Raw genomic sequence first — 17,940 nt, forward strand, 5'->3', positions numbered from 1 at the left:
AAAGTCATAAAGGGCCTACAACACAAAACTGTCACTATACTTTGTTTCCAGATACCGGTCAGAGTCTGAACTTACGACTAACCATCCTATTTTAAATCATTTAGTTACCTAAATTGAATTAATTGAACACTGATTTCATTCTATTATTTTGGACAGAGGAAATATATTCTGCCTTAGATGTGCTTACCTAACTCAATAAACAACTGAACAGATGCATGAAAGGAAGGCAGGACAGATTCTGCTGTATTCAGATACTAAAAGGTAAATTAAAGGGATTTCTGAGTCTTCACTTACTGTTCTGAAACCAAAGAGGGAATTAATTCTAAATGCCTACACTGCTTGGCCAATCTGATTGGGACCAAACATAACTGGAGGAGGGCTGAGGGGAGGGATGAGTATGTGGCAAATCATTTGGGAAAGCAGTTAGTCCAAAGTTCATGCATAAGTGAAAATAATTAGTGAAAGTCGCTAGCACCTTAGCATCTTGGATCTTTACTCATTTTTATTTAAACGAGAAATGAGGCAAAGATGTTACCTATGTACTAGAAATTATATCAAGAATATACTGGTGCCACAAAAAAAAAATCAATGGAATGCAAAATGCAAACTATTTCTAGTTCCCCTGCTATCAAATAAGTAGTGTGATCATTTATCAATCATTCCTCTACGATTCTGAATATAATTTTGTACTTAAGTAAATTAAGAAGTAAATTTACATACATAAAAATATGGTGAAACCCACTTTCGCAGTATGTTTAAAGTTATTTCCACATTTTGTATTTATGGAAAACAACATGAAAGGAAATGAAGCTTTATTTTTTTTGTTAATAAAAAAGTCAGTTCATAACATAATTTTAAGTATTGACATACTAACAAAAGACAAAATAACATAAGGGATCTTTTTGGAATACCTTGGACTTTCAAATTTGTTGGAAAAGTTTTCACTTTGGGCAATAAGAAAACTACAAAATAAGTATAATTTAGAAGTACTTTTACTGAAGCAAAACATACAACGGGTACACACTCTGCACGTTATCCCTCCTGTGGCCAAAGCACTGGTATTTCAAGTATGGTTAAGATCCCTTTTGAAAACACACTTGAGACAGCTTGTGAATGGGCATTCTATCAGGTGTTTAAATGAAATAAATAGGTAATCTGGTATTCTGGAAAAGTAGCTCAATCTAATGCACCCAGTTAACTGCTACAGTAGCATTATCATCACTGAGCAACAAAGGGCAGTGTATTCTGCCAATAGATTTAGGGTGACCTTTGCAATGCTGACTAGTCCGTCAAGTTCCATCTCTGAGATGCAAGGTATAGACAGGGATGGTTTATTAAGTGAGTTAGGAGCCAAAGACCAGGAACCTCCAAAAAGGTAGGCATTTCACATTCAGGAAATGGGGAATTCCTTTCCCTGAGAAGCAGTGTACCATGAGGATCAGGCTGAACAGCCCATATCCTTTCCTGGAGCACTAGCCTTCCATGGTGTAAAATTCCCAGCTGTGAGGAAAACATCAGCATCTTTTTCCTCCTCAGCTACATGTTTAAATACTGCAATGAAAATCCTACTGTGAATTGGTAAAATGGGATCAATGACAAACTCCTGAAATAAAGCTGAAAAAGAATATTGACATCATCTCAGAACTTTAAACACACTGTGTGTGATAAGCCCTGCTTTATTGTGGGGTAGTTTCCAACCATTGCTACCAGGATGGATGGACAAGATTCAAGAGGGCAGCAAGAGAGGGTCAGAAAAATGAGTCTGTAGTGAACTGAGAAATTAATTCAAGGATCACCTGTTGAAAATCAGACTTTTTGATTCAAGAAAGGTACTTTTTGATTTAAGAAAGTTAACTGTGACTATGGCAAAGTGACATGCTTGAACTTGATATTCTCTTAGGGACGAGCAGTCTTTGAAGCTCATAATAAACTTGAAATGGTTCTGTGGAATGTTAAGGCTTAATGTAGATAGTTGGTGCCACTGTCATGCCTACACAAAACTATGTCAACCTGGAAATAACTGAATTAACAGCTTCAGGGTATTTAGAATGGAAGACTTGCTCTTTTTTTTTTTTTTTTTTTAGGGATTTTACTTTGAACCACAAGAAGCTGCATTAAGTTTCCAACCTGTTTAGCACAGCTAAAATTAAAATATTTCAGTTTAGAAAGGCATAATGTTTGCCACCCACTTAGTTCATGTTACCTTCACATTATACCATTTTCAAAAAGTATAAACACAGCAGAGAGAAACAATTGCTTTAAAATAGATTCCTATATGGAATGGTACAACTATCAAACAGAAAGCACAAAGGTTATTTTATAAAAATTAAGAGCATCTAAAAGAGTATATTATCCTTTATTCTTCACCGCACTCTTTACTTCAGTGCTCCCCTCCCCTTGTATTAAAGATATTTTATCAAATTCCCAGTTGAAAGGTTTCTGAAAGTGGTAAGTCACAGCTGTGTTAATGCTGAACTTGAACATGGCATACTAACGTCATTCCGACACACTTACAGATGCTTCGTAACAAGCTGCACCAGTCACTTGATTTGAAATACCTGACTTATTATAAAACAAACTGTTAATCTCTGGTCTTTTCTACAGTTCAGCTCTTCTCTGCAGTTTTGGAAGCAAACCAACAGCTTATTATGTTTACATCAGGAATGACTCCCTTCTGATTGGTGTCTGATACTGTCCAGTGATGCTGTTCAACAAGGCCCTAGACAGAACCTAGGCACACCTAGGCCCCACTTGCAGATCATTTTAACAAGATGTTCTTGTTTCCTGTTCCCACGAAAATCAATAACAGGATGACCTCCAATTTGAATTTCAAACCAATTAATTACCTGTTCTCCTGAAAATGTTGATATCTGATTTGCCTGGAGAATTTCAATTATGAATAGATTATATCTTTTAAAGAGCCCCTTCAAAAAATTTAGACACTGAAAACTTCATCTTATACAACATAAATGATGTTTTCTTGAAGCCTGTATAAAATATTGGTGTTGCCCAAATTAGTATGGGGAAGTTTTCCCCTTGTGGTCCATCTCCTCCTCATGACATCATAATCAATTGCCTGGTAAATTACAGCAACCCCACAAAGATTCAGGGCCAAGAATCACTGCTTAAAGGTGAAATGAAAAGCTTTTTATAGTGGAATTCAGCTTTTCATCTACATCAATGACTGACACAAATCATGGGATTCTTTTCAGAGTTTAGAAATCTCCCTTTCTTTCTCTTTAATTCTAAAATTCTTACCTTTTCTACCTTTATTAAAATCCTTTGACCACTTTTTTTTTGTTTTGCTCACATGTTTTTCTTTTTATGTGGGTCATAAAGAGAAAAGCTATACATCAAAACTATCAGCACCAGAAACATATTTACTAAACCTTTTTTTCAATTGTGAAGAAAAAAAATGAAGAATTTGGTTCATCCCAGCGGGGAATTCCCAAGATGAATGATCACATGCAATGAAACTATTATCTTCATCCATTAAAATATTATCTAAAACAGAGGTTTCTATCTGGCAACCGGTAGGCTGAATATAGCCTGCAGATGAGTTTTGCTTGGACCACACACTTTAAAAAATATTTGAAAAGGTTGCCAAGATTTAAAAATCAGGAGATTTCACATAAAAATCTTGATTTCTGGCTTCTCATTTAAGAAGGAGGGGGGGGCAGGGAGGTAGTCGTTGTTGTTGTTGGATCATCTCACAACACCAGGCCTGCATTCCCACCTGGTAACAATTGGCTAGAGCTGAAGAGCTTTCTGGTCCACCACAGACCCCATCAGACTCACCCCACTGGTTTAATTTACCTTACCTCCACACACCCTTTTAGGCAACTCCTGATCTTTAAAATGTCACACTACTCCAAAGACAGTTTGTAGAGTTTTGGGAAGAAAAAGAAAAGGGTATCTAGGAACAGAGATTTAAAAATACACATTTCATGGGCTTAAACAATGCAGAATTTCAAAATATAGTTGTTCAATAAAACATAAATGCAAAGTCATTTTCATAATTAAAATGCTTTAAAAAGTAAATCCAGAATTGATGATCTCATCTTAGTGAATAGTTTGACAAAGACTTACACTGGTTTTCAACCAGTGTCCCAGCCCAGAAAAGATGTTCATGTCAAACCACTGCCCAGATCTACACATCCATTTTGTTCCTTCCCATGTTAACGCTTCTGTACTTCCTTTCTAGAATGATCATGCACTTAAGTGAAAACTAACCCTAATATGAAAATAGAATATATCTTCAAGGTAAATTTTAAAAGTCAACATTTAGGATGCATAAATATCATAGCAAATACACATCTTTACAGGCACCACATGTATGTCACAATATGTATTTATATATTTAAACAGACATTATTGCAGGTTCAAATGACCCTCACAATCATGGCATATTTCTTTAAAAATGATTACTACCTAAAAGCAGATGTTTATGACAAAGGCACCCTGCATTTCTATTTGCTCTTTTTCTTGACTAAAATGAAGTACAAGGAGAAAATCTTTTCTATTTCACTATTTCCAGTTAACCACAGCAACACTGTACTTCTACTTATAACTGGACTTTACAAATTAAAAGTACCCTATTTTAGTAAAGGGAAGAAAGTACCTTTTCACTTCATCCAACTATATTAACAGGCTATCTATGATGTACTGTACAGTAATGTACTAAATAGGCTATGACAGGTCATATTACAACTTATTAAAAAGTAAAATTTAAATCAATTTTAGTATAGTGTTTTGAAATGATGTGTTATCATTGGTCCACATTCTTGAAAGATTATTTTTTGGTTACTTGTTTCCTCCCTAAGAGAGAAGCATTTTTCTTCCATTTTCACCTTAAAAAAGTAACTTTTGAATATATGCCAAATTTACTTCACAATCAGACCTTAATCCCCAAATTCTCTTGATTTTTAACAACTTGAACAACTTTAGTTAAACAGTTCACAAAACTGTAATGATCATACTGCGTTCCTCAACTCCCAGTTGAAATCGGAAAAGAGAAAATACCATAAGTATGAGCTCCATAAGTATAGTCTTAAGCCTCATACCTGAACAACAATATGATATATTCCTTATGGAAAGTATTTTTCCTTAATATCATGTTTGAAATTTTAGTAATTAGCAGCAGACACCTGGAACTCAATTATTAATATAGCGCTCCCCACCCCTTTTGTACTTCTTTTGAAACCATCTCTTAAGGTACTTCTTAAAGAGATGATCCTATGGGACAGCATGCATATAAATGTTCACATTATTTTCTTTGAAACATCTTGGTATGATCTAAGACTAAACTTACCGTTTCTTCATTAAACATGTCAGTTTTAGAAAAAATTAAGACCTCTCAATTGCAAAATGACAAAAATAGGGGCACCTGGCTGGCTCAGTGGATTAGAGCATATGACTCTCAATCTCAGGGTCATGAGTTCAAGCCCCACATTGGGCAAAGAGCCTACTTAATAAAATCATAAGAAAATCTAAAACATATCAAAAAATGGCAAAAAACTAAAACAAAAATTCTAGGTAAAATATAACTTATTACATTCATGTTGATTGATCAACTATAACATTTTAGAAAAGAAATTTTATGAAAAAACACAGTTAATTCTCACCAGTGATGACCAAAGCTTTAAACTGGTCTCCTCAGGATCACATCATGGCAGCTGTAAATACATAAAGTAGTTCTAGAAGACTCCTGATTTTGTTATTTTTGTTTGCACTTGTTTTAAGATGAAAAATAAAATATGTGATAATGAATGTTTAATGTTATTTAAACCATGTTCTATGGGGATTAAGGTACTGTCCTCACTTAACCCCTCCCTTCTTTCTATTAATCACTGAATTTCAGAAAAGGATATCTCTAAATAGGCTTTTATGTTGAGGCTCTCATCAGCATTCTGCATTTGTTAAAACAAAACAAAAAAAATTTTTAAAAGAGACCAAAAGTATAAGGACACTGTCATCTAAATAACAGTGGTTTTATCAGAACACTCGGAAGGCAGGTTTGACTGGTGGGTTTTTAAAGAAATTATTAAAAATAACTATTTGCACAAGTTAAAATAACCAACTTCTCACTTTTACCAAAAGGGTGTTTTTAATATAATGAACATCCAAGCTTCTCTGGTCATGAGAAAACCTGGAATATATTATGCACGCATGAATGTGGCCTAGGATGCAGGATATGAGATGTACTTGCTATCAACAGATTAACACTTCATTTTCATTACTCTAATCTCACCACAGGCTGTGAACACTCTCTTTTTCTTATTTGAACAACAATGGTGCATGAAAAACCAAGCTGACAGGCAGGCGGGGTTCATTAAATGCATAAGGCCTTTATTCCCATAACATGTCTCACCTGTATGAAGCCAGGGTTTGGGCTTCCAGGCTGGCTACTGAAACAAGCTCTCCCAGATGTTGGACTTGTAACTCTACCCTTTCCTGCTTAATTTATGATAAATGTCAAAAATATAGTAAAACTGGAAAAATTCTTTCCCACAATGAGCTCTATTTAGTAAATAGGATTGGTAACATATTTTAAGATTTATTCAGCCCAATAATTACTTTCCAAAGTTGCTCAAGAGAACAAAAAAAAATGTCTAGGAAAGAAAATGAGGACATATTTGAAGTTGGAATTAAAGGCTCTCACCTTGGTATCTCTATCCCAGCTTAGTTTTAACTTGTATGAGAACTATAGTTTGTCACTGGTTGAAAATACCAATTTGCAAAATAACAATCAATCAAGCTATTTCCCAATGAATGACATGGAGCTTCACTAAAAAGCTATGCTCAGGGCGTCTTGGTGGCTCAGTCGGTTAAGCGTCCGACTTCAAGGATCTTGCAGTCCGGGAGTTCGAGCTCCGCGTCGGGCTCTGGGCTGATGGCTCAGAGCCTGGAGCCTGCTTCAGATTCTGTGTCTCCCTCTCTCTCTGCACCCCCCCCCCATTCATGCTCTCTCTCTGTCTCAAAAATAAATAAACGTTAAAAAAAAAAAAGCTATGCTCAAGGAACAGAAATGTTATAGAGTGTAAGGAATCATTACAATGAGATTCCTAAATGGGAAATTCTTTCTAAGAGGGGGAGCCATGCACACACTCACTGCATTTGAGGCAGCCATTAACAAATCCTCAACAAACCTAGAAATAAACCACTTAATTCCCACCACCAACCAATGGACAGGTGCACACTTGCTGCGTATCTATTCAACACATATGAATACATGGTCATGTAACAATATGAATTTTTACTATGTTCCATAGCAATATAGTAAGTGTTAGAGCAGGGCTTTGACTTGGGTTCTTTCTGGTACTCTAACTTTATAACTAAAAAAGAACAGAAGAAAAGCAATATTAAATAAAGCTGCAGACAACCTAGCTGACTTGAGTTAGGTTTTGACACAAGGTCAACAAAGGAAATGTTTGCAGGCATTCTCACTCAAGGGGTACTTTCAGGATTATGCTCGGTGTATAATTTTTTCCCGTATCTTACAAGTGGCCTCCCAGTCATGTCCACTACCCTCTAGCACTAGCATAGAGCACAGGAGTGGGCAGCTTTCTTTACCTATGCCTGAGTAGGTGCCCCAAACAGCCATCCTAATGATTTAAGTCAATGGAATCTTTCTTGCTTAAATTTAAAAGAAGAAAAAGAAAATATTAAAATCCTGCTAACGGAGACTCTCATTTTAATACTGGTTTTGTTATTATGTTAAGCCGGCTGAAAGTAATTATTTTTGGCATGTAAAATATTCATTATCCTAAAATTTTTCTTTTCAAACCTCCGGTTCAGGTTCTCCGATCATCAAATAGGAGTCCTGAAGAACTGTCTAGAGAACAAATAGCCACTTAAAAACACCTTAATAAAGTTGAAAAATTCATGACAGTCACACAAAAGCACAGCAGGTATAAAACTAGAAGCTATGTCTTTCCCATACAGAATAATATTTTTAATCTTGTCAATTTTAACAATCTCTCTGCCATGTAAGACAATGAGTTAAAATTTATTAAAAACAAAACAGTAGTGAATCCTCATTGTGTTATGTATACTGCATGTTTTCAATTTCATAATGTCATCCATTAGTATTAGCCCTGCCATCATTTTAATTCCTTTTTTAAAAGTTCCAGTTAACTCTTACTAACTGCAGTTTGTCTCAAAGAGCCATACCTTCCACCTACTGAAGGAAAACCTTTTGTGTCTTCTTCCTGCTCTTGTACAGACAGAAGTCTAACTGTACAAAATGATAAATCCAAGAACTACTTTTTTTAAAAAAAGAAGAAAAAACAGAAAAGCAAAATCTCTTCAGCTAAGTACTTTCTTACACAGGGAAAGGATCAAACTGAGCTGCCTTTCAGCGCCTCTGAACGATAAGCCTGGGCCCCTGGTTACACGTTTTTATCACGCCCTTACTTACAGAACCCTTACATAGCAAAACTCGGGACAGTCTTCCTGTCAGCACTCACACACTGAGGACCACATCTGAGGATGCCACCTCTTTTACCATACCTCTGCCGGAATGATATATTGGCAAAAAGGTCATATTCAGTTTCTGTTACATTTAAGGTGCATTTCTTCTATTAGGGCAAAAATTGCCAGTGAAAGTAAGGAGAAATTCATGAAAGGAGAGATGAAGTGAAAGGAAAGAATGAAGTGAGAAAGAAACTAGGTCTATGGGAAACGGAAATAGGAAAAAAGAGCAGACTAACCATGTATTTAGGTCATTAAGTAAATTGCTGCCAACCAAACAAAAATGAGACTTAAATCAACCCTTCCCCCTCAACAACACACAAACCCTACAGACAGTAGCAAAATAACACTGCAGTCCAAAAATACTGAGTAAATAAGATGTCAGATATGCTCAAGAGAATCAGTGTTTCAATGAGTAACTTCCTACTGTTCAAGATTATTTTCATTTTCCTAACAGGGAGAAATGAAAAACTGATGGGCTTAATTAAAGAAAAACAAAAGGATATTATTTCATTGTTAAAGGATCAATTCTTTTTTTTAATTGGAATGATGATTAATAAGCTGAGAATCTGATTTCTAAGCTAGCCAGTTTGAGTAATACGTTGTTGTTCCACAAGCATTTCCATTAAGGAAGACTCTGAATGAAGAAATGATACAGAACTTCCTCCCTTCTCTTCATCTCTGACTCTGGGGCATGAAATGCTACGAAGAGTGTTTGAATAGAATGACACTGCACACTGCCCTCATCCAAAGGAACTCCAGTCATAAATTTTTTCACCTTAGGGTCTGAATGTTCCACCATGAAACTTGCTAGGCTTCTTACGGGGAATGCAGAAATTAAAGAAAGAATCACCACTTTTATTTTTCCTATTCTCTAAACTTTCTTTTTTAAACCTGGGGGGAGAGAAAGAGAGACAGATCATGCTCAGTGAGATGCAGACACTGTGGTGTCACAGTCCTAGGCATCATTTTTGGGATGTCATCTTGCACAGCCTAAAACTTTCTTAGAGCTTGAGCTGCTCAGAGTGTTTTTTTCAATTTATTCTTCTTGCCCATTTATTAGTTTACCTTACAAGAAAAAGTCCCCTCTTTTACACAATGTTTTGCTTTTATGTCAGGATATAAAGGCTGTTATTCCTGAATTATACCTCTTTTCCTTTATTTCTCTAACGCTCAAAAATAGATGTCAAAGTTCCTTGAAAGGGTCTTTGACTCCCTTTCTCCCTCTTTTCCCTGTCCTTCATTAGATGAAGATCACCAAGCAAAATGTGGAAGCCAGCTGCTTTTCAGGAAATAAAAATGGCATCAGCTTTGGCAGACAGAGGTGAGATCAATCATTTCCTACAATCCCCAAACAATCTTCTGACCAAGGCCTAGAGAAGGGTAGGTATGTAACAGCAAAAACATACAAAGGTACGAGAGGATTTTCACATGGTGAAGAATTCATTCTATGCACATAACAAACCAGGCTCCAAATCTCATGTGAAAGAAAATCTTGGAACCATTATACTCTATGTTCTTTGGACAGTAACAAGCAGGGAGCCCCAGACAAAATTTCTCACTGAAAAAGTCATCCCACGATTCACTCTGTTCTCCCTATGACCACAAAGTTCCCTGACAATATTCGGGGGGGGGGGGGGGGGAGTTAATTCTCATACAGATTAAAACAGTAGGATTCAAGTTAAAGCAAACTCTAGTTTCTTCTTGAATTCCTTTTGATACATATATTCTAATCAAGAGTCCAAGTTGAGAAAATACCTCTTCGGCTGTACAGAGCCATTAGCTATTCATGTTCACAAGGAAAATCCTCTCAAAACCCTTGTAGATTGTTATAAGTGGATGCCCAATGTAACTTTCTTTAAGTATGTGTAATGCATATAAGGTGGGAAGGCAGAAGCACTAGAATTTTTGTTTTTCATCGAAATAGATGACACCAGCTCACTATCTGTAACAGTCTGTTCCTTCAGAATCAGCTCCCTGTGTCACAACGACCTGGCAAACTTGAATGCTTTCACTATCACTGGAGTCCTTGCAATCCTGCTTTGGCTGTGACCCATTCACTTTTGCCCCAACTTCTCAGAGATGCCTTACTCAGCATCTAATTAGTTAGGGAGGATTTGCCGTGGCTCTTAACCCTGACACAGGAGAGGGAGGATGTGCTGCTGTGGTAGCCCAAATCTGTACTGTCACTACATTAATCACATTTCCATAAAGCCATGCATGAATAATTGGATTTATCACTGAATGTTAAGATACACTCATAAATATAATTATAAAAAATACCTACAATTATAGATAAGGTATCTGCACCTTCAGGGATTTATTTTTCAACTGTGCTTACTCGACTCACCTTAAGCACAAGACTTAACAATTACACAGAGTACCAGTTTGCAGTTGACAGAAATAAGGGAAAAACAATTTCAAAATGATCACCTACTATGTTCAAATTCACTTAGTGTACTGTGTTGAAAATAATCTTGAAATCTGTGCACAGGTTTTTCACATACGCCAGACACATCTGAGAATATTTTGTGCATGCTTTATTTTCATTAACACATACATAAATACCATGTATAGGACCCTATTACCTTTCCACTGTATTACAAATTAGACAATATCTGTTATGTGAAGTCTGCAGGTTATACACAGACTTAAAGTACAGGCCAACACACAAGCACCTGTCTATGCTACAATATGTATTTTCACAATTATGCAAATATTCGTATTTTAGTGTCACACTATCAGAGTGGATGTTAAGGATTATATTTGAATATATGTCTGTAGTTAAAACTTCAAAATGAAACATATTATCACTCCAATTAGAGAAGGGAACTAAATTGGAGGTAGCAGCCTGGTAATTCAACAGGCTGAAATTACATGCTTCCTAATATAAATATTTTCCTATCAAGACCGTAAGTTTGGTCAATTTAAGACACGATTACCAAAACACACCAACTATAAGAAGGGGAGTAAAAAGGGAGGGAAAAGTGCAGAAACCTAGGGATGGATGATGCCTGGCAATGAAAGTCATTGTCAAAGACCATTAACTATCAACTGCTTTACTCAGGGCTCTGATTAAATAAGAATATACATCCTATGTTAAAAGGGATGTCTACATGAGTGGGACAGAGTTTAGAATAAAAATGTACCGCACAAACAATAAAGAAGAATCAAACCACGATATACAATTAGGCATCTGACTTATAAGAAAAACTGTATGTGTGCCTTTTAAACTGTTGGTGAATAAACATTTAAATTATTTGGTGAGGGGAGGTAGGAAGTCAGACAAAACCACCATTTCCACTTTAAAATACAGATTCAACAAACTGAAACTGTGTTTGCCTATATGAATAGAAAGAACTAAAAGACTACTGGGAGAAAAATTCATATCAAACATGCTTCTAAATGGATTCCAGCAATGTTATTATATATTTCCTACAATATATTTTATTTATCATTTCTCTGAAATGTGCTAGATTTTATATTAGAAAGAAAGTTTGCTTTACTCTGTCATATCTCTGGTGAGCAGACGCTCTAGTATTAATGTAAATCGTTGATTTAATTTTTAGCTTTCTTGGTTTGCCCCTCACCTACCTAAGAAATGATTTCTCTGGTGATAACTAACACATCATGCTAATGAGAGAATCTAATGCACAATAGAAAAATGTCACTACTAATAATATTTGCATGAAGTTAAATAAAGCAACTCTAAGAGAATGTCAGACAGTTGTTCTTTAATAAGACACAGTTTCACAATGAAATTATGTTGTTAATTTTGTTACATCATTGGGTGAATCCTAAATTACTACATAATGATGCACAGAGTCATTTATAATTCTAACTTAGTATTTCACTTGTGTCTGAAAAGAGACCTTATTAAGGGATCTACATTTTATTTGAAACAGGTTAAATACACCTCACCAATAATAAAAGGTGAATGTCTCTAATAATGTGTAAAACATGGGCTGGAGCCATTTACCTGTTACGGTTTCATGTCTGGGAAGATTTCAAAATATATTAGACTATTGCATTCCTTGAAGTAGCTACAAAGAATTTTATTTGATAGTCTCTCAAATGCGCAAAATATTTATAGAAATAGAAAAATCACCTTTTAAAACCTGATTTAAAAAAACAACTTCTAAAAGCAGGCCTTAGTTCTGCTTTTAACAAAACTTAATGAGGTTAAAATGAGCAAAATAACATTCTAGACTCTAGGAGATTAACATAGAAGATGAGCAAAGGGTTTCTGGTCATTCTCGACCTGTCACTGATCAAAGTAACTCAAAAAAGAACTTCCTTTACGAAAGTCCAAGAGTCATGCCCTTTAAGGTTATCAAATATTTGTATGGAAAAAAAATTATCCTTTTTAAAAAAATCATGCTTAAACATGGGAAAGATGTAGAAAGACAGGAAAATGTGGTAAAATTATCATATCTTGAACTTAAGGGAAACATACTTAATTCTACCAAATCTAAACTGGCTTCAGTTTGTGATGTCTTTTTGTTAGTACTGGACAGACTGACAGATTTACATATAATCAGATACAACTCTGCTCATACAAAAGACAAAGAGTTTTATAGCCCTACTTCCTAATTTACTGTAGAAGACACAAATCTAGATTATTGAATCTCAGTATTCATGAGATATTTCCCACTACAAGTTTTGCTCTAGTTAAATAATATTGGTAGTTAATTCTCTGTAGCTCAGTTTTGAAACCTGCCACTCAGTCTTTTCTAATGTTTAAAGAAATTATCAGGTGAATCTTATAGTTTTTATATCACTACAGAAAACTGCGAAATAAAAAAAAGTATACCCAGTCAATTCTATTCATTTCATGAGTTAAGTCAATTTTTTCTTAGAAATGAAAATAATCATAATATACAAAAACCTCTTTATTCAGAATTCTGCATACCTGATTACACTGGACAACTTTTACCTTAGTAAAACAAAAGGTGGCTTAATGTGTATATTGAAACTAGTATTCCTTGAAACTGTTAACTTCAAGAAATAACATTTCAAGAAAAGTGTCTTTGCTGCGTGCACAAGCACGCGTGTGCACACACACGCACGCACACTGAATCAGCATTGCTGACGAACTACAGGTACAGAAAATAAACATATTAAACATGTAAAGCACATATATTTTTTAGATTTACACAGTTTGAATTTAAGTTCACATAATATTTACTCAAACTCAAATGTTTTTATCCTGAAGGAAAAAACGAATATGTAAACTCATATACTCTTTACATGCTTTCCAAAAATGAACAGGAGGGTAAATATTTAGTAACCATGACAGAAAAAAAAAGAGGGGGAGGGGAGTCACTAACTACGATAAAATCAAAAAATAAAAATGCATATATATACACACACACATATATATAGTTAAATCACACTTTTTAAAACTGATTTTTCTCCTTTTATTTTACTACTCTGTTTAGTAAATGGTATATTACATAGTTTTATATAGCTTCCATTATGCATAAATTACCTCCCTATATTTCTACTCTTTTCATATAGTCAACTGAGGCTCAGACACATATACATGTACACAGGTAGAAACAAAATAGATGTGTATTTATCCACAAAGTAACTGGATCAAAGACATCATAATAGCTTAGCTGTACAAGTTTCTTTCTCTCAGTGATTTCAAATTATTTTCCTAATTCTGATCAATCATTTGTATAATTTACTTTTATTTGTTTTTTAGCTAAAATGTTTTCCAGGACTTAAAGTCTTCTTAGATTCAAATCTACTTGGAAATGGGTTAGTGCCAAAGAAGCAATCTAACACCATCTATGTGGTTCAATAGCCATTTATCAATTGATCATTATCTCTATCTGGTTTTATTAACTCTTTTCTAGCTAGAGAGAGATCTAAGCCAATCTTCCCTTCACACCACACACACACACACACACACACACACACACACACACACACACACACACTTTACCTCCCCTACCTCAAGGAAAACCCTAAACGTAACATCTAATTTTTAAAGTGCGGCACAAGTTGCTTGTTCCTAAAGTCAGTGAAAACATACTCTTGTTTCAAGTACGGAGAGAGCCACCCAGGCAGGGATGTGCCTCAGAAACATACCTCTCAAGGCACTCTACAAGGAAAAGGAGTATCTCTGGGAGGAAATGAACTTTTTAACTTGCAAGAATGGGAAATGGCTCATAAAGAGTTGCTTATTGGGTTTATGTTGATTGCATTTAAATCCCAGCTTACTGTATCAGCAGTAATCAGGGTCCCTCTACAGGATATGTCAAAATACACCTTATTCAAATGCATTTATCCTATCTAGAAAGGCATGATAAAACTGTTCGCTAGCTAAATCCTACAAAACCCTGGCTCCGAGCACTGGCTTTTGCAGATGTACCTCTAAACTTCTAGTAGTTTATAGCCTACCAAATTGTTTTCTTTCCTTCATTACCAATGCTTTAAAAAATCTAATTAACTCAATAAAGTATTTAGTCCTCATGAACTCTTGCAAGCAAAACAGGTTTTAGAAAAAGAAAGCAACTACAATATGTATTTTTTTAATGAGTGGAAGATTACCAATTTCTTAACTGCCATCTACTTAAAATCCAAGTGCATTTTCCAGTAGTAGTTTCGTGCTGTGTGGATGACACTATCATGCTAACTCTTGCTTTGTGTGGGTTTGGTGTAGGCTTTTGAAAAGCAAGACGTGTCTAGGAGGGAGGCACCAGGGAACTTCCCTCCCTCGCTTGAGCACAGTCCAAGATGAAAGTTTCTGGGTTGTTTCCCTTCGCTTCCTCTCACCCTCGCTCCCCCTCGGAGCCGCAGAGCCAGCAATTGTGCAAGAAGAGCCGGGTGTGCAGGGCGCGTATCACCAAGCGCATGGTACGAGCCGCCGACTCTGGTGATTAATTATCAGTTGCCGCCGGCCTCACACTAACACGTCGGCTTTCCGGGCAGAGCCAGCACACCCAGCCGCCGGCAGCGCGGCCCGGACCGAGCAGCGGCTCTGGGGAGGACGCCGCGGCTGCGCCCGAGTGTGAGTGCGCTGGCCAGCGGGCGGGCGGGCGGACGGGCGAGTGTGCGGGAGCCGAGCCGGCGCTGGCGCCGGCGGGAGCGCAGGGGCGAGCGTGGAGGTGGACGGGCGGGAGCGCGGCCGCGGCCGGTGCAGGGGAACTGGGACCGGCCGGCACGGCCCGCCACGCACACCGCCGCCTCCTCCTCGACCCCAGGCGCTGGCAGCGATTCCTGCACAGCCTCCTCTCCGCAGGTCGAGTCGAGCTGCTTCCAGCCCATGGAGTCGGTCTAGCTGTGCAGAGGGGCCCCTACATTTTATGGCTGTTTGGTTGGAGAACCTACTCCAAGACAGCAGACACTTTGATGAAGTGATTAATACAGATAGAAAGATACATTTGTTGGGTGGTGGCTTTTTTTATTTTTAATTTCAAACAGAAAACAAAGAAATAAAGTCTTCCCATGACCCAGGCTATACTGTGAAACTTTGCAACGAATGCCTTTGCTTTCTTTTACTTCACTATCCTTTCCCCCTTTTTCTTTTAAGGAGCCCTCAGGGAAACCATGAAGTAACCCTGCACATTCCAACACCACAGTTATGACAAAACAGAGCCTAACTGCGGATTGATCAAATTTTTAAAAACGTTTAGAAAGAAAAATAGCAGAAACAAAAGTACACATAACAATTCAAGGTTTAAAAAAAAAAAATAAAGAAAGAAAGAAAGAAAGAAACTTACCTGTTGGGACATTCTGAATAAGAGGTTAGTATCAGCGTTTTGCCATGTCCCCATGAACCCTGGTTCAGCCGTAGTCGTTCTGGTTCCGAACTGCATGGAGTTGTCAGTACAGGAGTCTCTTAAAGTCAAGTCTCTTGCCCTCTTTGGCTCTCTGTCTCTCTGTGTCTCTCTTTCTCTCACATCCACTTCTGCCTCTTCTGACTGAAAAGTGAAGGTGGATTTTTTGAGCCTCTTGGCAGCCAGTAGCAGGAGTGTAGTGTAGTTAAGAAGCTGGCTGAACTGTGCATTTCATTTGGGAAGGGGGAGTTTTGGGGGAAGGAGGGGGTCAGTGCTTCTTTCGCACCTTCTGCACAGATACCCCTATCATTTATGCATAGATTGTGACTCCCCGAGCTTGCCTTTGCTCGGTTTAACAGCTGCCTGTCAGGTGTGCAGGCAGCACTGGAGACCCAACCATCAGCTTCAAACTCTCAGCCACTGCATGTCATTGGATAGCAGAGCTAAGAGTCAACTGCACTGTTCCACTGTCAGGCACCAAATGACACTCTGCACTAACCCCTCTCCAAACACACAGATACACACTTAGGCACACTCCAAGCAGCACCATGATCAGGGATGGCACACGGTGTGAGGAGAAGCTGAGGCCCTTCCCAGGAAGATTTTCCCAACAGTGCTTTTGGGAATAACATGCAAGACCTGACATCAGACTTTACTTTAACGTTTGCAAACTGCTCTGCTTAAACATTGTTTTTTTCTAATTATACTGGAATAAAGAAAAATATTCAGTAGTAAGAGAATGTTAAGTTGGCGCAGTTGTTGCCTAAATGTTAGCTCCTAAAAGTCCTATAGTATATGCTGGGCTATTTATAACCACATATAAACTCCCAGAGAAAATAATGTACATAGAAACTTGACCTTCCACTCTGAAAAGTAAATAAATAAACCTAGCAGTTTTTTGAACATAGAAGATGTACAGTAAACATTTGCAAAATAAATACATACTATTTAATATCCAGTTCCTCTGGTCATTAATTACTAAATTGGATGTTAATAAGAAATAGAATGGCAAGGAAAAAAGGGTACGTTTTCTTAAAGCTCACAAACAAAAAAAGCCTTTGTTAAAGTTCCTGGATGAAGCATCTACAATATCCTTTCAAATCATAAAAAAGAAAAAGATGAAGAAAAAAGCCTGTCCTATTTCAGGGAAAAAGTAATGAATATAAAAATTCCGTTTTTCATTCAAGATCTCTATAGAAAATTCTGCAATGCATGCTTGATGAAATATAACCTGAGTAGCATGTTGTATTTTTAATTAAACCAGTTTTAAAACATCTATTTATTAGATAGTGTTTATCTAGATTATTTATGGAAAAGCAGAACTGAAGAAAATGCACAGTACATAAACAGTAACTTCAAAATGGAAAGCTAAATTCATGTCATCTCATAAAAGTAGTCAGCAGGAAAAAGCCATCCTTCCTAAACTTAAAATGTAAGGAACATTAATCTTCAACCACCTACAAATATTGAGGACAAATGTACCACTCTCCTTGCTCCTTCTTAACTCAAGAATAACAATAAACCTTACTCTCTGAAACAACAAAAGAAACAGAAAAGAGCTTCAATGGCAGCTCTGTGTCATTAGTGGACAATGAGAAAAGATGAGAAAACGTACACTATGTTGACACAAATGTGCCTTCCCCTCTAGAACCGACATCTCCTGAAAGCTTTTCTGTTA

The 17,940-nt window shown here is 36.8% G+C and overlaps 1 protein-coding gene across 14 annotated transcripts in view; it reads right to left on the bottom strand.

Annotated features, from left to right (window-relative positions):
- BNC2 (basonuclin 2) overlaps positions 1–17,940 on the bottom strand; it is a 427,090-nt gene that overhangs the window by 271,281 nt on the left and 137,869 nt on the right. For 12 of the 14 annotated variants that reach the window (XM_042964286.1, XM_042964283.1, XM_042964282.1 and 9 more), the window contains exon 2: positions 16,206–16,406. The exons of 1 other annotated variant lie outside the window; for it this stretch is intronic. In XM_042964286.1, coding sequence (XP_042820220.1) covers positions 16,206–16,406 — 201 coding nt within the window. Of the gene's footprint in view, positions 1–5,624; positions 5,680–16,205; positions 16,407–17,940 lie in introns of those variants that run through there. One more of the 14 variants, XM_042964292.1, reaches the window with a different exon arrangement.

Source organism: Panthera tigris, chromosome D4 (assembly GCF_018350195.1).
Source record: "Panthera tigris isolate Pti1 chromosome D4, P.tigris_Pti1_mat1.1, whole genome shotgun sequence".
NCBI lineage: Eukaryota > Metazoa > Chordata > Mammalia > Carnivora > Felidae > Panthera > Panthera tigris.